A 23,737-nucleotide genomic window follows, 5' to 3' on the forward strand; every position below is an offset into this window, starting at 1 on the left:
AAATAAATGTTATTTATACCCCGCCCTCCCCAGGCGACTAACAACCAATTATAAAAACAAGTTGATTGAAATACATATATTATAGAGAGGTGTTTTTTTTAATGACCAGGCATGTCCAAAGTCCATGTTGGGGTCTTAATTCGTCTGCGGATGCTTGCTGGGCTGGACGTGGCAGACGCACGGGTTTCGCCGCTCGCGCATGCGCAGATGCTCAAAATGATGGCACGCACACACACACAAGTGACGAATCGTGACCCGCACAGACGCGAGTCGCATTCTGCTCATTTTGTGAACGGGGCTCCGGAACAGATCCCATTCACAACCAGAGGTACCACTGTACCGCTAGTAAGTGTTAGGATATTTCCGTTCCACCTTAAAAGGGAGCAGGCTGTGAGTCACAGAATCTGCGTATTTCCTGTTCACAGGATGTTTATGTTTCTATTGCTTTGGTTTCTCTCTCTGTGTCGGAAACACTGATACAGGCAGTCATGGCTTTCTTTGTTCTGATCAACGCTGAATAAAACTTGTAAATAATGCTCTCCTGCGTGCAACTTCTGCTGTGAATTATCTGCTGATAGAGTGTGCATGAGCTCTAGAATGTGGCAAGCTTTTTTCTAGAAACTCATGTCACTAATTGCTGATACTGCGTGCCTACGGGAGATCGATGGATCGTCCGGCAGACGGCTTGGGGCCATGATGGACTTTATCTCCCTGGCAGTATCCCAACAGTAAGACAGGTGTCCCCCATCCTATATTTGTGCACCTGGTTTTTCCTGCCTAAGTGCAGAACCTGACATTTGTCCCTATGGAAATTCATTTTGTAAGCTTGCGCCAGGTTCTCTGATCTGTTCTCATTTTGAATTCTGATTCTGTCTTCTGCGGCATTAGCTACCCCTCCCAGTTCGGTGTCACCTGCAAATTGGATGAGCATCCTCAGGACGAAATGTGCTAAGAGGAAGGCACGCTTGGCAAACCCTCACTGTGATCAACTCCTGCCCAGAAACCAATGTCTCCACTGTGGAAGGACGTGTGGATCCAGACTTGGCCTCCATGGTCACTGACGGACTCATGGAAGACAATTTTACTCTGCTTTGAGTGATCGCCGAAGGAGGCTGAGCATCCCAACTCCTTCATCCAAGTCATTTATAAGGACTTTGAAAAACCTGTCCAGGACAGAACGCTTCCACTTTTCCACAGGATGACGAGTAACCCTTACTGGGCACCGGGTTATTTATTTAACAAGATTTATATACTACTTTGAAATAGATCGCACTCCTCTTCTTCCCTTTGGCAAACGACTGTACTGTTGAAATGGCAACGAGATCGCACTGGCCTATTTATTCTGAATGTTTGTGATGCCAATAAAGGTTTGATGATGATGATGATGATATACTGCTTACTTTTTTAAAAAAATTAAAAAGTTACAGTGGTACCTCGGGTTAAGTACAGTGGTGCCTCGCAAGATGAAATTAATCCGTTCTGCGAGTCTCTTCGTCTTGCGTTTTTTTCGTCTTGCAAAGCACGGCTATTAGCGGCTATTAACGGCTTAGTGGCTTTAAGAAAAAGGAAACAAACTCGCAAGACGTTTCGTCTTGCGAAGCAAGCCCATAGGGAAATTCGTCTTGCAGAATGACTCAAAAAACGGAAAACTCTTTCGTCTTACGAGGCATTCGTCTTGCGGGGCACCACTGTACTTAAATTCGTTCCGGAGGTCTGTTCTTAACCTGAAACTGTTCTTAACCTGAGGTACCACTTTAGCTAATGGGGCCTCCTGCCAAAGCACGATTTCTGTTGTTGTAAATAAAAATATGCCCTTTTCCCTGTTCTCATCCTGAAGCAAAGTTCTTAATCTATGGTACTATTGCTGGGTTAGCGGAGTCTGTAACCTGAAGCGTCTGTAACCCGAGGTACCACTGTACTTGGTTTTCATAAAATAATGCCCTTTCCATGTGTTACTTCATTAACTTCTATCATGTTGCCTCTTATTTTCAATCTGAACGAAAAAGCTTCAAACGTCGCACCCTTCCTTCATAGGGAAGCCGCTGCAGCCCCTCGGTTCTTTTGGGTTTCCTTTTTCTGGCCCTTTTCCCAACCCCGCGATGCCCTTTCTCAGATGAGGCGACCGCCATGGCGCCGGTATTTCCAACGCGGCCGCGCCAGAGGCCATTTTCCTTTCCAAAGACGTGGGATTTCCCTTATCGCAGCGCCGTTTTACGAATAGACAATAACGAAGACACCAGTCTGTCAGTTTATTGATATTTATTCTTCTCTTCCCCCACCCCCCGCCCTCCCCGGCGTATTCCGCCTTTCCCCCTCAAACGGCGCTCGGGGCGGTTGGCGCGAGGCGAGTCCTGCGCATCCGCGCCAAGGGAGAGAGGAGGCGACGGCGGAAGAAGCGGCTCCGCGACGGCTCCCCTCCGCAAGGCCAACGGCGCCGCGCTCCCGAGCCAGGCCCGCGTTCCGGGCCGTCGGGCGTCGCGCGGTTGCTGAGGGGACGACGCGAGGCGACGGCAGCCTGCCTTTTCACCCCGCGTCAAGATGGCGGCGGCGGCGGCGACTCCTGCTGCTGCCGCCGCTTCCCCACCGCTTCAGGAGTTCTCCGTGGCCGAGGAGCGGAGCGGGCACTGCGCCGTGGTGGACGGCGGCTGCCTCTACGTGTGGGGGGGATACGTGGTAAGGAAGGGGCGGCGGCGGAGAAGCGGGGCGGCGGCGGCGGCGGGAGGCTCCGGGCGGCCGACAACAAAACATCTCGTGAGGCGAAGGGGCGCTGGCTCCGCCCACTCGGTTGCTCGCTGAGGAGAGCAAAATGGGCGGGAAAGCATAACAGGGCGAGAGGCCCCGGAGGGGTGGGGGTTTGGAGGTAGCGTTGAAGCGGGATTGGAGAGAGGGGCCGTCGTTTACCTAAGCGACGTCGCCTATTGGTCGCTGGTTTTTCGAGGCGCGGCGGCCGGCCTATTTTCCCGCCCCCTGCCCTGAGGAGACCTTCTGTTAAAGAGCGGTGTATAAATTCAATAAATAAAAGGACGACTTGGTTCCCGGCCACTCGCCCTCTTTCGCCAATAACATTTCATTTCATAAGATTCAAACAGCGCTTGGTTGTGGGGGGACGGGGACACACAAAACCTCAAAGCGGTTTACAAAATATAATAATAAAACAGTTAAATTGTCAGCAAGGAAAGTTAACACTGGTTAAAAACTTTCCGAAAGCTGAAATGGCAGTCGTCTTAAAACATGAAAACTCGAAGACAACATCTGGGTAGGCTTGTGTAAATGAATGATTTTAGCAGGCATGGGAAAGTGCAGTGTGGTGTATCCCTGCTTGATGTCAATAGGCAGGGAGTTCCAAAGGGTAGGTGCCGCCACATGAGAAAATGAAATTATTACAAATGTGGAACAGATCTCATGGGGCACCTGTAACAGTGCCAGTTCTGTCGGTTGAAGCTGCTGGGTGGGCAATTATGGGGTGAGGCGACCTTGCAGGTAAATTGTCCCAGCCTTGTTGGAGCCACAGCATCGGGTGGCCTTCCCCAACCTGATGCCCTCCAGATGTTTTGGGCTACAGTGGTACCTTGGTTCTCAAATGCCTTGGCACTCAAACAACTTGGAACCCAAACACAGCAAACCCAGAAGTGTTCCGGTTTGCAAACTTTTTGTGGAAGCCAAATGTGCTCCGTTTTGAGTGTTATGCTTTTGTTTTGAGTGTTATGCTGATGATTTGAGTTTTACGCTTCTGTTATAATAATAATAATAATAATTTATTATTTATACCCCGCCCATCTGGCTGGGCCTCCCCAGCCACTCTGGGCGGCTTCCATAAAAACCAAAAATACAATAAAATATCACACGTTAAAAACTTCCCTGAACAGGGCTGCCTTAAGATGTCTCCTGAATGTCAGGTAGTTGTTTATCGCTTTGACATCTGCTGGAAGGGCGTTCCACAGGGCGGGCGCCACTACCGAGAAGGCCCTCTGCCTGGTTCCCTGTAGCTTTGCTTCTCGCAGCGAGGGAACCGCCAGAAGGCCCTCGGTGCTGGACCTCAGCGTCCGGGCAGACTGATGGGGGTGGAGACGCTCCTTCAGGTATACTGGACCGAGGCCGTTTAGGGCTTTAAAGGTCAGCACCAACACTTTGAATTGTGCTCGGAAACGTACTGGGAGCCAATGCAGGTCTTTCAAGACCGGTGTTATGTGGTCTCGGCGGCCGCTGCCAGTCACCAGTCTAGCTGCCGCATTCTGGATTAGTTGTAGTTTCCGAGTCACCTTCAAAGGTAGCCCCACGTAAAGTGCATTGCAGTAGTCCAAGCGGGAGATAACTAGAGCATGCACCACTCTGGCGAGGCAGTCCGCAGGCAGATAGGGTCTCAGCCTACGTACCAGATGGAGCTGGTAAACAGCTGCCCTGGACACAGATTTGACCTGTGCCTCCATGGACAGCTGTGAGTCCAAAATGACTCCCAGGCTGCGCACCTGGTCCTTCAGGGGCACAGTTACCCCATTCAGGACCAGGGAATCCTCCATACCTGCCCGCCTCCTGTCCCCCAAAAACAGTACTTCTGTCTTGTCAGGATTCAACCTCAATCTGTTAGCCACCATCCATCCTCCAACCGCGTCCAGACACTCACACAGGACCTTCACCGCCTTCACTGGTTCTGATTTAAAAGAGAGGTAGAGCTGGGTATCATCCGCATACTGATGAACACTCAGCCCAAACCTCCTGATGATCTCTCCCAGCGGCCGCATGTAAATGTTGAAAAGCATGGGGGAGAGGACAGAACCCTGAGGCACCCCACAAGTGAGAGCCCAGGGGTCTGAACACTCATCCCCCACCACCACTTTCTGAACACGGCCCAGGAGGAAGGAGCGGAACCACTGTATGACAGTGCCCCCAGCTCCCAGCCCCTCAAGACGGTCCAGAAGGATGCTATGGTCGATGGTATCAAACGCCGCTGAGAGATCCAGCAGAACTAGGAAACAGCTCTCACCTTTGTCCCTAGCCCGCCGGAGATCATCAACCAGTGCGACCAAGGCAGTTTCAGTCCCATGATGAGGCCTGAATCCCGACTGGAAGGGATCCAAATGGTCCGCTTCTTCCAGGCGTGCCTGGAGTTGTTCGGCAACCGCTCGCTCAATCACCTTGCCCAGGAATGGAAGATTTGAGACTGGGCGATAGTTGGCCATCGTGGCCGCATCTAAAGATGGTTTTTTAAGAAGCGGTTTAATAACCGCCTCTTTCAGCGGGTCTGGGAAGGTTTTGAGTGCCACTCTTCCGTTTTTAGTGTTATGCTGAGGTCTATCTGTTTTTGCTATTTATTTTGCATTTTTGTTTTTGTGGCTCTCTTTGTTTTTGTGACAGTTCAGCTATTGATTGATTGATTGATTGTGTGACTGCAGTACATTGTTTATTGCTTTAATTTTATGGATCCGTGGTCTCATTAGATAATAAAATCCATGTTAAATTGATGTTATAGGGGTTGTTTTTAAAAGTCTGGAAAGGATGAATCCATTTTGCATTACTTTCTATGGGAAAGTGCACCTTGGTTTTGGAACGCTTTGGTTTTGGAACAGGCTTCTGGAATGGATTAAGTTTGAGAACCAAGGTACCACTGTCCTACCTTGTCAGCCCCAGCCAGCACAAACATGCCTGCATGGCATGGGTGCAAGTCTTCCAGAATTCACAGCCAAGATGGTCCTGAGTGGCTTTAGAAGAGGAATGGACATATTCCTGGAGAATAATAGGCTTGATAGCTGTACTCTGCCTCCATGCTTCTGAATAACAGTTGCAGGAAGCCACAGGAACATTAGCCAGGGACCTCTGGCAGCAACCACCACTTCCCATATGCAAAACTTCATAGTGCAAATAATTATTTACAATGGCATTAGCTGGATGATTCTGGGTGTGATTTCTCTCCTCTGGCTTTGCTAGCAAACTGGAGGGATCCCATTTCAGTTTCACAAATGCAGTTCTTGGTTCTGCATGGATATCACACGTGCACATCCTCCCAAATACGCCATTTGTGTGCAGCTAAATGATCACAGAAGATCAGTGCAGAAAGAGCAGTGGCTGACCTTTTGCTGAGATCTATGGGAGTACGGGAGAAGGTTGTGCCTTGCTATGGCTAGTCTGCCTTTCCCTGCCTTTGTTCAGGCACAAAGATCTTACAATGATTTTAGTACAAAATAATAATTCCACATGAGTGGCATAGTCTCCACATCTCTAGCTCCAGAATCCTGATTGCCTTGTGCCATGAGATTAGGCATTAAATATCCCAGTTTATGGTGGTTGGTTTTAATGCCTAATACTTCCCGAAAGTCATGATCACCACTAATACTTTTCACGATGAGCAACTTTTCAAAATAGGAATTTCTTTATTACATTGCTTTTAACAATACTGTTGAGGGCCTTGATTTCCCTGCTTCCCATTTGCTGCTGAACCAGACTTAATTTAATTTCCCAAGAGACCTTGGTGGAACTCTGAGCAGAGTGGATCTTAGGTAGCTAGCAAAACTCCTATATACAGGAAGATAATTCCATGAGTGTGCATTATTACAGCACTGCTTCCACAATCCAAATCACTTGATGAGAAGCTATAATTGGAAATGAAAAGTAGTAAAAAGGAAGATTTCCAGTGACCCTGATGAAACATTTGTATGCCTGTGATTTTCTTTCTTATTTTGGTTAGTCAATTGAAGAAAATGAAGTTTATTTACCTAACGATGAACTGTGGATCTATGAAATTGACAGTGGATTATGGTAAGTCATATTATTTACTAACAATTTTTAACAAGGCCTTTATATCACAAGCCTTCAAAACTGTTTCAAAAGGCATGATCCTAAATTCCCTGGGTAAAAGTAAATCCCATGGATTTTTATGGACTTTCTGCATAATATGTGCTGGAAAATAGGTATCAGTGTTTCTCCTTTTTATTGTATTGCTGCGACTAGTTCTGGAGGCTTTCAGCATGTGACAGTGGACACACCCCAGGAGTGGCTTTGACAGGCCGGCCAAAACGGGTGAGGGTAGCTGATGGGTGAGGGACTTCCTCTGCATGCAAAGGCAGGCTCTGGCGGATTGAGCAGACGAGACCAACAGTGGGTCCAATAGTCAAGAAGGCGGTTTCTGCATATGCTGTAGTGTAGAGCATGGGTCAGCAAACTAAGGTCCACGGGCCGGATTAGGCCCAATTGCCTTCTGGATCTGGCCTGCGGATGGTCCAGGAATCACCGTGTGGATCGCCAGCACGTGCGTTTCTTTCCCTCTCCCTCTCATGGCAGCAGCGGCGACGCCTCCTCCCTCCCTCCTCCTGGCTTCTCCCCACCCTGCCTAGAGAAGGAAGGGGGCTGGGCTTTGTTCGCACACTGCTCATCGTCGCCCTGCCATCGTTGCCTGCCCCTGCCGCTCACAAGACACAGGTAAGCAGTCACCGGGGTTTGTGATGCTCTTGCATCATTCCCCCCCCCCAAATATAGTCCAGCCTCCCACATGGTCTGAGGGACAGTGGACTGGCCCCCTGCTGAAAAAGTTTGCTGACCCCTGCTGTAGAGGGAAGTGAGGAGCAGCATGGGAATGTAGCCCATCCAAGAGAAGGAAAACTCTGACCCTAAACCTCTGCTGCCTTGTGGGATATCTTCAGGGGAAGAAAAGGTCAAGGAGTAAACCTTACACAAATCTGGAGAGGAGTCCATAAGACAGTTGGCCTGAACGTATTGCTCTGCTTTTCTTTGGACCGTAGCAAGGCGAAGAGAAGGCTTCAACCAGAGCCAGGGCCTTTTCCACACTGGCCCCGGCCTGGTGGAAAGCTCTGTCTCATGAGACCAGGGCCCTGCAGGATCTGATTCCTTTCCGCAGGGCCTGTAAGACAGAGTTGTTTAATGTTTCAATATTTTAATGTTGTATTTTAATCTTGTTTTTAAGTTGTATTCATTCAACTTGTTTTTATTATTGTTTGTTAGCTGCCCTGATCCCGGCCTTGGCTGGGGTGGGCGGGGTATAAATAAAAATTATTATTATTATTATTGTTATTATTATTATTGTCATCTGGCCATCCCAGGACCTCCATACACACTGCCCAGGGTTGCACCCCAGGGAGGCCACTTTGATGCTCCTAACGCAGCAGTTTGACTTCATCCCCAGAGGCACACGCCATTGTCTCTTGAGACAGAGATACATGCCAATAGTAGGTTGTGTCTAGGGACGGCACCAGTGGGGTCTGGTCCATTAGGGTAAATGGGGCACTGCCCAACCAGCCTCAGTCTACCCTTCGCTAATTACTACCTGTATTTTATTACATATTTCATTCATGAACCGCTTCCCATGAGGGCTCCTGAAGGAATTTACTCCTGAATCTGTGGGCCAAATTATGGGATTTCCTATGCTCGCTGATTTACAGGTCGATGCATCTGATGGAAGGTGAATTGCCTCCATCCATGTCTGGAAGTTGCGGAGCGTCTGTTAATGGAAAGCTGTACATCTTTGGAGGATATGATGACAAAGGATACAGCAATCGGGTAAAGGGTTCCTTTATTTTTAGAAACTTTCGGATAGAATTACTAAGCATGTTAAGGATGAAATAGTATAGTAGTGAGAATTAAACTGTTCAAGAAATCTTAACATGATGTTTTGATTTTATTTTCACACAGATGTAACTCTGGCCAGAACCAAAAGAACAACTTTAGCGTACTGTATGTCCAAGTATTTGAAACACAGAACCCATCACACACACACACAATCTTTTAACCCTCCTCCTAATTTCCAAAATGGTTTGCCATGTGGTGTGGGGGCTTATGTTTGAGAAGCAGCCTGGTTGGGTGTGTGTAATTTGTTTTGCAGTTCTGTGCATTTTATGCTGCTACCAAAAGAAGGGAGGCAACTCATTCATGTCAGTGTAAATTTGATGACCTGTTTGTTATGCTGCCATTCAAAATTTATATAAGCCTGCAGAGCTGCCCTTTGCTGTCAGAGGGACTCTGCTTGACACCGATGTTTAGGAACTGATCTTGACTAGATTCTGTGGAGTAACTAGATTCTATAACTCTTTATGACGGGGCATTACAGTAATTAATTTTAGTAGAAGTTGTGACCAAACAAATTGAGAGGTTAAGCCTTTCTGCTTGCTTTTATTTCTTTGGAATTTATGTTGCTGTTGTGGAAAAGGTTAAGGACAGTCTGACTTTCAACAGTTAAAATTAGAATACGGACGCCCCCTGCAATGAGAAGTGTTGCTCATTATTAGCAGTGAGGAAGTGGAGGAAGAAGATTTTAAGCCTTTTCTATTAAAACTATAAAGGACTAAATATTACTGGTTGTTCTCTCCAGACACCGCTTTTGCCAGTTGGCACTTCATTTTTTCCAGAATATTGCTGTGTGTTGAAAGTGTCTTAATTTCCTTTTAAGCTCTATTATGTTAATTTGCGAACAAGAAATGGAACCTATTTGTGGAAAAAAATCACAGACTTTAAAGGTCAGCCTCCTACACCACGTGACAAACTTGCCTGCTGGGTGTATAAAGACAGGTAATTGTCATGGGCGATTTCACAAATGGGGAGGTGGCATTAGCTGGTGAAGAGACCAGGGTTGTAATTCTGTGTGGCTTGATGACCTTTGTCTTCCCTTAATTCACTTGTGCTTCTGTTCCTTCACTTATAAAATGAGAATTGCGCTGATGTCAACAGCCTGCAAATTATGTGTGAGGCATGATACTGGATAGGATTAGAGCCCAAGGCAATATTAAAACCTTGTTAAATGACAGTGGTTCACTGACTTAGAAATATTAGATGATTAAAATATGAATGCATATTTGAGTTTTTCTCTGCTGATTGATCTTCATTTTGGTAGCACAGATAAGCCCTTTTACTCTTAAATGCCTTGCTCCAGTAGTTCCTTGCACACTGGAGGGTGGGAAGGTTTCACACACAAGGAGAATTGAAACAAGATGATTGCAGGTGTCAAAGAACTATGGAGCTGCCTTCTCTAACCTGTTGCCTTCTAGATGTGTGAGTTGTAGTCAAAAAGGTGTAGAAAGCAACAGGTTAGGGAAGGCTGCTCTAGAGGAATTAAAATGGGGCATCTGATCTCTTTGATCTAATGGCAGGAATTAATTTGTAAATTTTAATTCTGATTTTTTTTAAAAGGCTCATCTATTTTGGTGGCTATGGCTGTAGAAAGCAGAGTGAGCTGAGTGACTGTTTTGATGTTCATGATGCATATTGGGTAAGAGATCTGTTACAGTTTCAACTAAAGAGGACCCTGTGTTGGAAGGAATATTAGCAGTGGTTTTATCGTCTCTTATTCCTTCTCACCTAATGTTTCACTTCTTCTTCTTTTCTTTCAGGGAGAACGGATATTTTGGGGATGGCACAATGACGTTCATGTTTTTGATACAACTACGCAAACTTGGTATCAGCCAAAAATTAAAGTAAGTGTTACTTGAACTCTGGATTTGTCGTTGTCATGTTTCGTTGTCCTCCAGAGGCTTTCCAAACACAATCTCACATATCTTTCCTTATGCTCTTGGATTGATATGAATATTCTGAATCATTTATTTATCGAAGTATTTCTAGGCTGCTTTTAAGGGTAATGCCCTACCATAGTAAAAAAACAAATCTGCAAACACAGACATTTTAAAGTATTTCTAAGAAATAAAAACCTATTGCAGTCTTAGGAGAAGACAGCAGTGAACCAAACTGGTTTTGAGGCCAGTTTGAATGCCTGAACTGAAGAGGCCAATGCAATCCACACAGAAGAGACATCATAGGTGAACCTAGACAAGGGTGCCCATCCTGTCTTCTTGTGCTAGGCAACTTTGTTGATCTTACCAGTGGTAAGATATCCATATCCACGTAGGACCTTCAATGCAGATCTTAATGTGCAGGCAAAAATCATATGGGCGAAGCCGATAACCTGATCCCAAACTTTTAGGGATTTAGGTTACCACAACAATTTTTAAATTGGCCCCAGAAACTCACAGACAGTATTGATTTAATGTTCTGACTTTCCAGTCCATATCAGAATGTAGACAGTCAATTCGTTCTGCAGCAACTGAAGTTTCTAAACCATCTTGAAAGGCAGTCCTGGCTCAAACACAATACAGCAGTCCTAAGAATCACAGCAGTACTTCTTTTGTGTTGCTTGCAGAATGGAGTTCCACCTCAGCCTCGAGCAGCACATTCATGCACAGTCCTAGGAAATAAAGGTTACGTGTTTGGAGGCCGTGTTTTGGTTTGTACTGATTTTATGTTTACGCTATGAAAAAACGGGGGGAAAGGAGCATGTCAGTGCTGGAAAGGGAAAAGCACTCAGCTTTGAAATAAAAATACTGTAAGAGAAAAGTCTTGAAATGTTGAGGCCTGCTGTGAGGGAAAGGGAGCCTATTTACCTTTTTAAAAAGAGCTGCAGTGTTTTAAAAAGTGAGCCAGCCTTTACCAAAGTAACAGAGTTCCAAAACTACAAAGGCAGGTTGTATTGCCAGTGACATCTTGAATGCAATCAACAGATACTGTTCCCCAAAATATATCTTCTAAGGAAAATACTTTGGATTGTAGTTGGTACTAATGTATGCATGTAATGTTTAGCAAGATTAGGCTACAAGTGTTTTATACTTTTGCTGTCTGCAGGACCAGAGACAGTCTTCCTCCGAGTATCAGCAGGAGAGAACTCTTGCCCTTGGGGCCATTTGTGGATTTCCCATAGGCATCTCTATGTGGACAGGATACAGAGGAGCAATTCCCATTAAGTGGGGAGGGCACTGTTGCACCCAGGTCCTCTTTGAGGCCTTCCCATCCATGTATCTGGTGGGCTGTTAGTGGAGCTGAATATTGGTCTACATCCAGCAGGGCTGTCCTTACTTCTTTTTATGAAAATGCAGATTGCATTTGAAGTTGCTGTGATCAAGAATAATAATGTAAATATATGATTCCTGCTAATGAGAGTGCAGCCAGCAGACATAAAGGGATTTCCTCTGTGGAGCTCCCTTTCTCCATCCAGCAGTATTCAATACAAGAAGCCAAAGTTCTTCCTATTCACCATCCTGCTTTTCCTCTTGACCAAATGAAATATATCGGAACTGTGCCTTAAGTTAGAGAGAGGGGGCTAGGTAGGAAATCAGAAAATTGATCATGTTAGCTGGGTGGAGTTCATGGGAGTTGTAGTTCAGAACATCTGGAGGTTACCAGGTCAGGGAATATTGCCTTAATCCATAAAGAACACAATCTCTGTCTTGAAACAGCTGCAATTTGCCCATTTGAGGAGTTCTCAGACAGAATCTATTACTTGGCTGTCCTTTGAAAATCATTCTGTATTGTCATATTTTCCTAATTAAACTTTTTTATTTTAACAGCAAAAAAGAATGAATGATTTACATTATTTGAATTTGGATACCTGGGTTTGGTCGGGAAAGTAAGTTTTTCCTCATGTCATAGCTCTGTTGTATGTAACAATTCATGTTCAATGTATTTGTATATTTTGTCCTGAATACTCCCATCATTATCCCCCCCCCCTTTGGTTTTCTTTTTGGGGGGAGCTTGAGCTAAAAACTGCTGTTTGTTATGCTTAAAATAACAATGATGCCCTTTTTAGATAATTGTTTTAGGGTGGTGAACAGCAATATGGTTTGGGGGAACATTTATTTGGATTGTGTGGAAATCTCAGTTTGACATATCTTTGAAGTACGTTTATCCATTCTTATGAGTGTTCTCAGACTGGGAAAACAGTATTTTGTAAAGGAAGGAAGGAAGGAAGGAAGGAATTCTATAAGGACAGATTCCCTCCTTTAATTTTTTTGTTTAAATTTTGTTTGATGTTAAATTAGTAGTATTTATTGTTCTAGGCCTCAGACCCAATGAATTTATTACCATATTACACATTTATTACACATGCAAAGCCTTTAGGGAGAACAGGGTCTGTAGCCCCCTTCTCACCAGTATCAGATAGTGCTTCTGTTAGGAGCCTCCCTGCTTGGTAGCTATGGATTCCTGGTTTTGAAAGACAAGGAGAGTCCCCAGACAGACCTTGGGATTTTCATGGATCCTAAGAATGTCCCAATGGGACACGGGTGGCGCTGTGGGTCAAACCACAGAGCCTAGGACTTGCCGTTCAGAAGGTCAGCGGTTCGAATCCCTGCGACGGGGTGAGCTCCCGTTGCTCAGTCCCTGCTCCTGCCAACCTAGCAGTTCAAAAGCACGTCAAAGTGCAAGTAGATTAGGTACCGCTCTGGTGGGAAGGTAAATGGCGTTTCTGTGCACTGCTCTGGTTTGCCAGAAGCGGCTTAGTCATGCTGGCCACATGACCAAGAAGCTGTACGCCGGCTCCCTTGGCCAATAAAGCGAGATGAGCGCCGGGACCCCAGAGTCGGCCACGACTGGACCTAATGGTCCAGTTTTTAAGAAAGTCCTTTACCTTTAAGAATGTCCCAACAGGAGGTTCCCAAGAGCAAAAAGACTTGAAAAATAGAGCATTACCCATGGGAAGGACTCTCATTGGCAGTGGTGCAGTAAGCAAGTGCTCTGTAAGCAAATCACTTGACGTGAATACTGACTTCGCAAAATAGTTGTTCCCCCCCCCACCTGAAAGATGCTAAACTGCCCACCCAATAATTATTTTGTTTGTTTCTTGAAATATGTAGGCCTTTTGTTTTTTGCTTGCTTTTCCTAGAATTTGTACAAATGGAGAAAAACCAGAAGACAGATCATGGCATACTTTGACATCTGTAACAGACAGTAAACTTTTCCTTTTTGGTGGGCTGAGTTCAGACAATGTACCCTTAAGTGAGTAGTTTGATATTAATTGATTGTTATCACTTTATTTATTCACAATTATTGAGTACACTGTGCTAAGAGGGAAGCAAGTTCAAGCTGAATGATTTGTGTGATTAACAAACTATAATGCTAAGATAAATTACAAACTTGTTTGTCAATGAATTGCTGGCACAATACCAACAGAAAAATTCTGCATACATGATTCTTGAAGGACTTGCCACATCCAGGCTCCTGTCCCCCTGCTCCAAATCTGACTACAAGCAAACTTAAAGATAATATTTCAATCCATCTTTTATCAAAGTCTAGAAGATTTCATGTTTCAGAAGGAAACTGCTGTGGCTTTCTTTATAAGTCAAAGAACTGCAGCCAGCTGAAGATAAAATCAGTGTCAGAATGTTTTAAAGAAATGTTCCTTTAGTTTTTAGTTTCAGACTTGGCATTTTAAAAAACAGTACTATAACGCATCGGCTGCAGTTACTTAGGGGTAAATCTATTTATCTGCAGAGCTTACTTCTAACTAAACAGACATAGGATAAATTTTTATTATTATTTATTGAAAGCAGTTTTATCCAGGTCTTCACACAAAAGAGACTCTCAGAACACCTTTCCTTCAAACTAAGCTGCTTTAGTTCTGGGTACTTTCCATCTCCAGCCAATAGGCCTTGTGAAGATATCTGGGCTTTAGAATGGTACCCCTGCCTCCCAAGACTAGTTTATTGTCTGCCTGTGCAGCAGAAGTCTGAAATGTGCTGCCTAGTCTGCGGCCTGTCACAATAGAAGGGAAAAGTGGTGAAAAGAAGAGGACTCGCCCAAGCAGAGATGCTGAATGCTTGTGAAACATAGAGTGGTCCCAGTCCATAGAACCATGTAACTAGTCAAGTCTGTGCTCAAGGAGGCTTCAAGTTACAACATCCCTCTTTGCCACCACTTTTGTAACGGAAGGGAATTTTAAAAGCAGGTAGTGCTGATAATAATAATAACAACAACAACAACAACAATAATAATAATAATAATTTATTATTTATACCCCGCCCATCTGGCTGGGCTTCCCCAGCCACTGATATGGCACTAAAGTCCAGTGTTCTGTAGGAGGAGGGTGTCAAAAGCCCATAGGGTTAGTGCAAGCTGCTCCTTGGGTCCTGTCCACAGTTGCCCTAGTTTTTCATATTCAGTATCATTTATTTCATGTTTAAACACGAAACATAATATATTGCATAACTTAACTGGTCTCTTATTGTCAAGTTGTGTGTGTTTAAAGAAAATAAATAGCAGTAATTATTCCTCTTTCTTTATTTTCAGGTGATGGTTGGATTTATGATGTCGCAACAAACAAATGGCAACAACTTAAATACTTACCAAAGAGCATACCGAGGTACAATCAGATGCGTGCCTGGGGGTTGGTGAAACCAGCCCCCAACCAAGGGCGCAGGCCCCGGGGGGGGGGGGGAGGCGTGCAAAAAACACCTATCAGACTGTGGAGTGTATGGTGTAGGTGTGTGTGGTGACTTGCCTCCACTGTCGTGGTGAAATCAAACATAGGAGAAGCTTCCTGTCCTTTTTGCACCATGGCACAATTCTTTTGCTCTTCGTCCTTGCCCTGCCTTCACTCCAGATGCTTTGAGTAGTTGGGTCACATAAAGTGTAGTCATTTCTAATGTGGCTATTGCAGTAAAGTGTTGGTTTTTTGGGGGGCAGGGGGCCAGTACCATTCCTTTCCAATGGTTTAAGGGCTCCTAGGCATGCCTCTGGGTATAATAAACTAGTCAACTTTTTCTGGAATTGAAGAAAGTATGAATAAATTGTTATGTTATGTTCAACATCGGAACATAGGCTTGGATCCAGTGATGCCAAGTGCAGGTATGAACTTGTGTTCAGGCAGAAGTTCTGTTCACATCAGATGTTGTCCTATAGAGTCCCCTGAGCTTCTGGAATGGGAGGGTGGAGGCAGGACAGCCCTGTTAGACCAGTGGAAATCTCATCATAGGTCATAGAATCCAACCAGGTATCTTTTAAAAAAAAACCCAAAATGAATTGTGCACATTTTCAGTTAACTTTATCCTATATCTCTGTCTGAGCCAGTAATATAATTTTCCAGGTGATGCTAAAAAGGTATCAGTATAGATACATACGATTGTGAAGAAATAATGTTTGATGAATTTCACCTAATCATGCACCTAATGGACATTTATTTGAATTTTATTTGACTTCCACCCTAACACACTTATTTGGAAGAAAGGCACATTGACTTCAGGAGAAATTGCTTGCCTGGTTCATGCGATTGGGATGGTGGCCTTAAAGCCCTGATTCGAATGGAAATCTACATGGGTCAGGGAGTGAGATTGCATGCATATTTTGATACTTAGATCTTCTCGTATTTAAGCAATTTTATATAAAATTAGATTGAAATCAGAGTGAGATTTTTCTTCTCCTCCGCCATGTTTGCTTTAGAAATGCAGACGTAGGGGGTTTCTCCTTAGGTTGAACTGCAGTCAAGCCACTAGGAATATGAAAAATATACACAGACCCTTCTAAGAAACTCCTTCTTCTGTGCCCTTTCATCACCATGCAGTATTGGGCAGGGATCAGCAACTGTTGGCCCCATGGCCAAATCTGTTCTCCTGAGGAATACTTTGGAGGCAAGAGAGCTGTGTGGAAGGTCTGTCAGACCCCTTTGGAGAGGTGGGCCTCAGCCTCTTGTAAAACTAGCTGCTAACTGGAAACTACCAGCAGGTAGTGGTCCTCTCCAGGGAATCAAACGTTAAACAAAGTGCATTTGCATTTCTGCTAAGATTTTTAAGTAAAGGTTTTAATCCAGAGAAAGTTGGCCTCAGAACAATAGTTTGAAGGCAACAGGAACTAAGACTGCAATTTCCTAAACATGCTTGCTTTGAAAGACGTTCCACTGCAATCACTGGGACAAAGTGCTGATTCACACACGCTTGTAAACGACTTGTTATTTTGGTACTCTCACTCTGTGTCTCAGTGTAGACATAACATTCTTGATCTCCTAAGAATCAATATTCAGAGAACTCTGCAGCCTTGTGCTCTCCTTCCTTCCTCTCTTCTCCCCTAACACACACGCTCTTCCCTTTTTGGAATGAACCATGCTGCAGGGTCTGAGTGAGCTGATACTATTGTGAACTGTGGTTAGCTCAACATAGAGTTTGCTACCCTGCTGTTAACCATGATTGCAATAGTAGCATTAGCAGTGGTGCAGACATACTCATAGGGAGACCAGAAGGGAGGAAGGAGTGCTTGGGTCTGTGGGGCAGTCCCATTCTCCCAACCATGGTTTAGGCGATCAGGAAATTTACATGTGAGTATGTGATATCTGGGGCAAGGTGAAGGGCTTCCCAAAACCTGCTGACTGCTTTATGCTGCTTTTATGATTTTGTGGGCTTTGACCGACCTTCCTTCCTTCCTTCCTTTATTTACATTTTAATTGATTTGGGGGGGGGCGGGGAGGGAATATAGTTGAAGAGTGGTGTAAAATTTATTTTGCTAAATAGATAAACACCCAAACTATCACTTTTTAACACTTTGTGAATATATGAAGACAAATACATGAATGCATTCATTTAAAAAATACTGTGTTGGGATGGATGTCCATGTCTCTGTCTGTGGTGTTACTGTGTGATGCCTGTTCCAAGTAATCACCTTACTTAACAGCCTATAAGCTGATAAACATCTGTGTTTGATCTCACCCTTCTGTAAAGGTAAATGCTAAGGATCAGAGTAATTTCATTAAGACTTAAAACAGCCTGGCCTTCTCTTGGTTGTGCTTTAGCACATCTGCTGGGCTAGACTTCATTCTTTTTTTCATAGTGTGGACTCAGCTGCCACTCCTGTTGTGATATTGGCCCTTGCTGATAAGTACTTTTTTCTGAATAAAAGATACCCTCCCTGACAGTTGCACAGAATACTTTCTAGAATTCAGTTATAACTCAGTACTATAATTCTAGGTGGAGGGTTTATTTTAAAAGGTGACGTTAATCTAGCTGATATGTGATGCAAATAACATGCTTTATTAGAATGTCTAGGTACTAAGTTAGAGCAGCTGTGAGAGGACATAAACCTATCAGTCTGTAGAAAAAAGCTTCAGGTTTCAAGCTAGGAGTCAAGGCACAGAGTCAAGGCAGGAAAGGCTTCCCAGTGTTCTGCGATGATCCAGTCCAGAGTTTTCCTAATGCACATAAGACAGAGGCAGACCTATCAACAGGTATGAGGAAGAGAACAGGTGGGATACAGTTTAGTGTAAGGAGAACAGTGCATAATTGCTGAAATTAATGAAGTAAGAAGTGCTATTTAGTACCGAGTCATCTTGCACATATTTTTGCAATAGTTAAATAAACAAAAGGGAACAAATTCTGCAATCCTGTTGACCTCAGTGAGTTATACTCAGTCTGTTAATTCTTGAAAGAAAATTCAGCTCAGTGCAGTGAAGCTCTCTTTACAAACCTATATGAATTGGTCCTATTTTGAACTGCTGTGTATCCATGCATACCCATTTGTTTATTTTGCACTAGCATGTGCAAAAAGAAAATTTGCTCCCTTTAGCATAATTTTGTAAGCCATTAACATTCAGAAAGTTCCAAATCTTGGAAGATGAAAAGGAGGGATGAGAGATTAAAGGCCCTTCGTTCCTTTGACCTCAGTGACATATCAGGGGTGGGGTGAGGAGAAACTGAACTTAGCAGCTCACTCTAGCTGTGGGAAGCTGGTATCTAAACTAAATTACCAAGCTCTTCTTGTACCTTTTTTCATAAGTGTGTTTTTAAGGTAACAAATTCCATCTCCGTGCTTGTCAGATTCCTTTGAATTGAGACAGGTGAGGGAGGAGATGTCCCAGAGATGTTTCTCCAACTCTCAAATTATGCACTTCAGAATAAGCAAGTTCAAGAATCAGTGCCTGGGTTTCACCCTATGATTTTGAGTGAAGGCCAAGATCTGTAAGAAAGAAAGATTTCTTTCCGATGGCCCAGTTTTTAAATCATTGCCATGGCCTTTCCTACTTTCAAATCAAGTCCCTCTATATCACAGCAGCCATTTTTAATTGTGTTTGCTAAAGGTACTTTTTAAATCTGCACTCACAAGAGAACTATTTTGGTTGTGTTCCTCATATTTAAATCTATCTTGCTGGGCTTTATGATAGCATCATTTTAAGAATTGGAATGCATACATTGTTAAACGTTTATTAAACAGCTGTGTTTAACAAAAAAAGTAAGCCCACTCATGGTAAGTAGTAAAAGGGTAGTAAATTCTTGATTTGTGTCTAATGAATTCGGATGTTTTTAGAATCCATTTGAGTGGACTAGTTAGTTAGTTCAAGAGCTGAGAGACAGCTCCATTCAAATAAATCTATTTACTATGTAGTAGAGATTAAAGGGGGAGAGTGCTACAATAGCCTACAAAATGCACTAAAACCCTATGATAGCTACCTGAAAACTTTTTTTAAATGCACAGTTATTTGAGTATTTATTCTCACTATAATATACTTTTAGATTGTGGCATACAGCTTGTCTTGGTAAAGAAGGTGAAGTGATGGTCTTTGGAGGAAGTAAAGACGACTTGCATTTCATGGACACGGTCAGTAAATAGAACACTTGTTAAATGTCACCATTGTGCTGATAAATCTTTTAATTGAAATTTAAAAATATTTTTATGGAGATAATTTAGGTAAACAGAATCAGATCACATGAGAGGAGTTTTTATCCTTCCTGAACTACTCCTCCCTCTCCTTTCCCTATGCACCCCTAAATCTCTTCTGGGGCTCCCACAACCCTCCAGAGCAGATTTGGGGGGTTCGCCGGGGGGGTGCTTGAGGAGAGGGTGAGGATATTCCATTTCACAAATTGAAATCCTTGCATTATCAGAACTGCTTTGTTGGCTTAGCCCAATGTTTTTAAATACCTCATTAAAATATTTAGTTGTTCTTCCTTACCCAGTTTTGCTGGGGGTTTTTAACTGTTTCTGCTGCACGTTGGTATTGTTGATTTTATGTTATTTTAAATTGCATATATTTTAATGCAATGTTTTATTGTTGTGCGTTGCTATAAGTACCTTTGTTGCAAAGTCACTCATAAATATTTGAATTTTTTGTTGTTCTTGCTTAGGGACACTGCAGTGATTTATTGATTTTCCAGACACAACCATACTCACTTCTCAGGTGAGCTGAGAAATTACAGTACTCAGATAACAATATTATAATGCCATGAGCCTAGTTGAGTTCAACACTTTTTAAAAGCAACTGTATATTCCAAAATGTTAAGCGGTAACTATCCTGACATAGCGGCTTCAGAGCACATGCAGGGCCACTGACACACACTAAGCTGTACCCATGCAGGGGCAGTTCAGGGAGTCAGGGAATGCTCCACACACAGTGCAATGATTTCTATTTCAGTTGTGCATCTGTTAACCTCAAACTTGAAACCACATACAAAACAGTGTGCGACTTTGAAGAGTCCAAAGCCTTTTCCATTCACTTGATAATCCTTGCAACATCACTTTAAATAGGTCAGCGTTATGGGTGAGATGCAGCTGATGAGTCCCGTCAGCGGAAGCCTTGTGCAATAGGGCTGCTTCCACCACCTCTTCACTAACCTCTCCCACACTCCAAATTGGCTTAGTGTGGGTGGGTGTCAGGAACAGTGCACAGGGGGAAGGGGGATCATTCCATCAGACAAGCTGACAGAAGGATCACCTTAGCACAGCGTTGAATTAATCACTTTAGTCCCCATATTGCAGGTAAGGGGCCAGGGCTGAGGTTGCGACTAGATTCAGTCGTCGGCTCCAAACCATGGCCTGTCTATCTTTGTATCTGAACCAATGTCGGTTTACGAACCACGGTGTGTGAAACACTGTCAAACTATGATATCAAGCCTCTATTTGAAGCTGGTTTGCAAACCACAGTTGATGTGGGCTTGCGGTTTTCATTTATCAAACACTTGAAAACACAGACCTACTTCAGAAGGCTAATGCACCATGTGGATGGGAGCAAACTTGCAAAGCTGAGCAGATGGAAGACAAAAGATGCTCTAAGCCATGGTTTAATGTTGGACGTCCAAATCACAGTGTGGAGTCTTAACTGCAGTTAGCACAAACCAGTTTGGCGTGATGTTTCAACTAAGCCATATTAACTTGCCTAAAGCCACCTGGTAAATTCATAGTTGAGATGAGACTACCTAGGTACTCACATGGATAAAACTGTTTTCTTCTATATAATGTTTAACCTGCAAAACTTTGTAATCTGGCATTATCTCTTTCAGACTGAGCCTTGACTGTATTGGTAAAAACGCTGCCCTCTTGGAGAACCAACTCTCCTGGTTACCATCTAGACTTTTGGAGGAAGCTATGGATAAAATAACTTTTTGGGCTGCTGTTAGCCATCGTCGAGAAAGAAAAGCCGAAGCAGCAGCAGCAGCAGCACAGGAGCAGATTAATGTCTCTTAGCAACCATTCTTCATGAATATACAGCGCACAGTACAGACCCTTCTTGGAGATAATTTTGAAATGTTACTGTTGACTGTTTGGGCTGAATTTCTAAGGTTGGGTCAGGTCGGGTGAAAGGCACTCTGATTTGCTGGTGCATAAGGAATGGGAACAGAGTCTACTGATGTAATAACAGCTCCACTTAGGGGCTCTGGAGGTTAATAACAACTTTCTTGGGTTTACTGAGCCAGTTCATAAAGCTAGTTGAGCCATTTATAATTATTAAAACTAAATATGTTAATGAGGCTTCAGACAGTCAAAGCTTTATTTGGTCATATTCCTGCGTATTGCTACACTTTAGCCATTGTCTGAAGAGGGGGATTTCTTTAATACATCTGAAGCCGCAAAACTCTCTTCTTTCGACAGCACTATGAAAAACTTGGTTGAAAGTTGCACGGGCCGGGTATTGACACTATTTTATAGAAACACTTTAAAGTTGCACTTTTGTGTTAAATGTTTTTACTGGGCAAAGTTTTACTGTTGCAATAAACATTGATGGACTGTAAATAATCACAATTTTAAAAATGTTACGCAGACCACAATGTGTAAGGTTTGTATTCAACTTAGCTGTTTTTTGTTATTTATTGTAAAGTATTTATAAAATACAAATTTCCTATCAGTTTTAGGTATTTAGCTAATAGGGACCCTGTTGTTACCATTTTGCTGTTATGTTTGAATAGAATCTTACTCTGAATACTTTTACTCACTTGCCATTTTGAGCAAAAATCTTGGGGGGAAATCTTTTTGTTTATACATCTACTTTGAGTTGCCTTCAGGCTGGTTGCAGTAATAACTAAGCACATGTGGTATTAGGAGGAGGTGGAGTCATCCCACGATATGCTGCTTAATAATTCAGTATCACATTTAAGCCATATATCTCTTTAGGGATATTTTTGATAGTAGGGGAGGAATTCAACATCATACTCTTCTGATCATTCCACCAGCACATGCATTTCAGTTCCCCAGAGGGAACAATCCCTTGCCTACTCTCTCCCTCAAACCTGGGGTGTGGGAAGCCCATTGCGCAAGTGGAAATCTTTGTGCTAATGGGACTTGTTAGGCGAATCCCACCGTAGCAGTTTTGCTTCTGTTGGGGAAGGAGTGATGCAGATTTTATATAGCTGATCTTTGCTTCCTTGTTCTTAGTGCAGAAGCTACAAGCTAAAATAAGGAATGTGGGCTTTTACTCCCAAAACCGAGTATGTGACTTATCAAATATAGAGCTATGTTTCAGATATTTGACTTTGGACCTAATATATGAATGACTGAAAATCAGAGGAATCGGGTGGTTCAAGCACCTGAATAGATGCAGCAGTTTAGTGAAGTCATTAATGCCAACCTTTGTCGTGGAACAATGGCATAACGTACTTTGAACGTACTGTAGGTAGCAAGTGACTTTTTATCTACCTTTTGTCATGAGATTCACTCCAGTTCTGCTCCCTTCTAGGTAAAAAGTTGCACTTGGCATTGACGGATGAAGCCGTCTTGGAGCAAATCAAGATGTCACAAATATTTCTCTTGAAGTATTTTTAATGATCATCCTGGCAGATGTTTGGGTTAAGGCTGCAAACTTGTGTGTGGAAGTTCTGTGCCTTTAACAAGCTGAAATTCAGACGAAGCTTTTCTGATGTGCAGGTGAAGTAACGAGTTAGTTTCCTCTGAATCTCTGCTTGTTGCACAGCTGTTAAAACACAAAAGGAGTCCATCCAAAAGGAAAGTTGGCAAAACTAGCCTAGTAGGATGAGAACCCTTTATTGCATTATTAGAACTGATCTGACCAGTTATGAAAATTACGGCATTGGAGAATGCTGCACATGCAGAATACTCAAGAGTGCCATACGCCTCAAGCATTAAAATGCAATCCACTGGGATGTTCTGCACAAGGCCTCTGCAGAACGAATGGGAGCATCTCCCATACATGAGCAGGAAAACTTCAGTGGATTGCGACAGTATTTTGAAGTGATGGTCGTTTATTTTAATGGAACCTCTACATAATGTGTTTAGGATTGGTGTGAGAATTCTATGGACTTCCAGATAACCTTGCAAATAGCAATGGTGCTACTTAAAAGGTCAAATCCTGATGAGGTCAAAGTCAGGGGAACTTGACTCTGAACTTCAGTGGCAACATTGATGATTATACCATACCTGAGCTAGAAAACTTTGGCAGGGATGTATCCGCAAGTTTTTCATATTGAAATTGTGTTCAGAATCAGTTCCAAAGAAAAGTGCCTTTATTGCCTTATTATGTTTTCAAGTGTGTTTTACAATATCTGCAGAAGACTGAAATTTTCTCTCTCGCAATAAAAACATGGAATTCTGACGATCTTGTTTCTGTTATACAATTATATACAGTAATCCTGTTTACCGATAGCAAACTTACGGTTATTATGGGGCTGAAACCACACCATGCACACAAGCAAGTTGTCAGCAGGTATACGGTCACCCTACAGTTTGCAGAAGTACCCACACCACCACTCTCAAGAAGCTTTAGGGAAGACCG

The 23,737-nt window shown here is 43.4% G+C and overlaps 1 protein-coding gene across 3 annotated transcripts; it reads left to right on the forward strand.

Moving 5' to 3' along the window:
• The first annotated feature begins 2,119 nt into the window (after positions 1-2,119).
• On the forward strand, positions 2,120-21,779 carry KLHDC1 (kelch domain containing 1). 3 transcript variants are annotated; one of them, XM_081196399.1, is made up of 13 exons: positions 2,120-2,243; positions 6,680-6,750; positions 8,388-8,505; positions 9,392-9,510; positions 10,129-10,207; positions 10,329-10,412; positions 11,132-11,215; positions 12,333-12,391; positions 13,646-13,758; positions 15,049-15,121; positions 19,251-19,335; positions 19,863-19,915; positions 21,015-21,779. In XM_081196399.1, the coding sequence occupies exons 3-13, from the start codon at positions 8,392-8,394 to the stop codon at positions 21,196-21,198; spliced, it is 1,047 nt and encodes a 348-aa protein (XP_081052525.1). In that variant the 5' UTR covers positions 2,120-2,243; positions 6,680-6,750; positions 8,388-8,391; the 3' UTR covers positions 21,199-21,779. The 3 variants fall into 3 exon arrangements, with proteins under 3 accessions (XP_081052525.1, XP_081052526.1, XP_081052524.1); XM_081196398.1 differs by lacking the exon at positions 2,120-2,243 and adding an exon at positions 2,288-2,673; XM_081196400.1 differs by lacking the exons at positions 2,120-2,243; positions 19,863-19,915 and adding an exon at positions 2,286-2,673 and having other exon boundaries at positions 21,015-21,158.
• The last annotated feature ends 1,958 nt before the right edge of the window (positions 21,780-23,737 follow it).

This window comes from Podarcis bocagei, assembly GCF_964188305.1.
Source record: "Podarcis bocagei genome assembly, chromosome: 1".
NCBI classification, from domain to species: domain Eukaryota; kingdom Metazoa; phylum Chordata; class Lepidosauria; order Squamata; family Lacertidae; genus Podarcis; species Podarcis bocagei.

Coding starts and splice junctions, on each gene's coding strand:
- KLHDC1 (XM_081196398.1), top strand. CDS start 2,539: ATGGCGGCGGCGGCGGCGACTCCTGCTGCTGCCGCCGCTTCCCCACCG. Junction 2,674..6,679: donor ACGTGTGGGGGGGATACGTG/GTAAGGAAGGGG, acceptor TATTTTGGTTAG/TCAATTGAAGAAAATGAAGT. Junction 15,122..19,250: donor TTACCAAAGAGCATACCGAG/GTACAATCAGAT, acceptor ATATACTTTTAG/ATTGTGGCATACAGCTTGTC.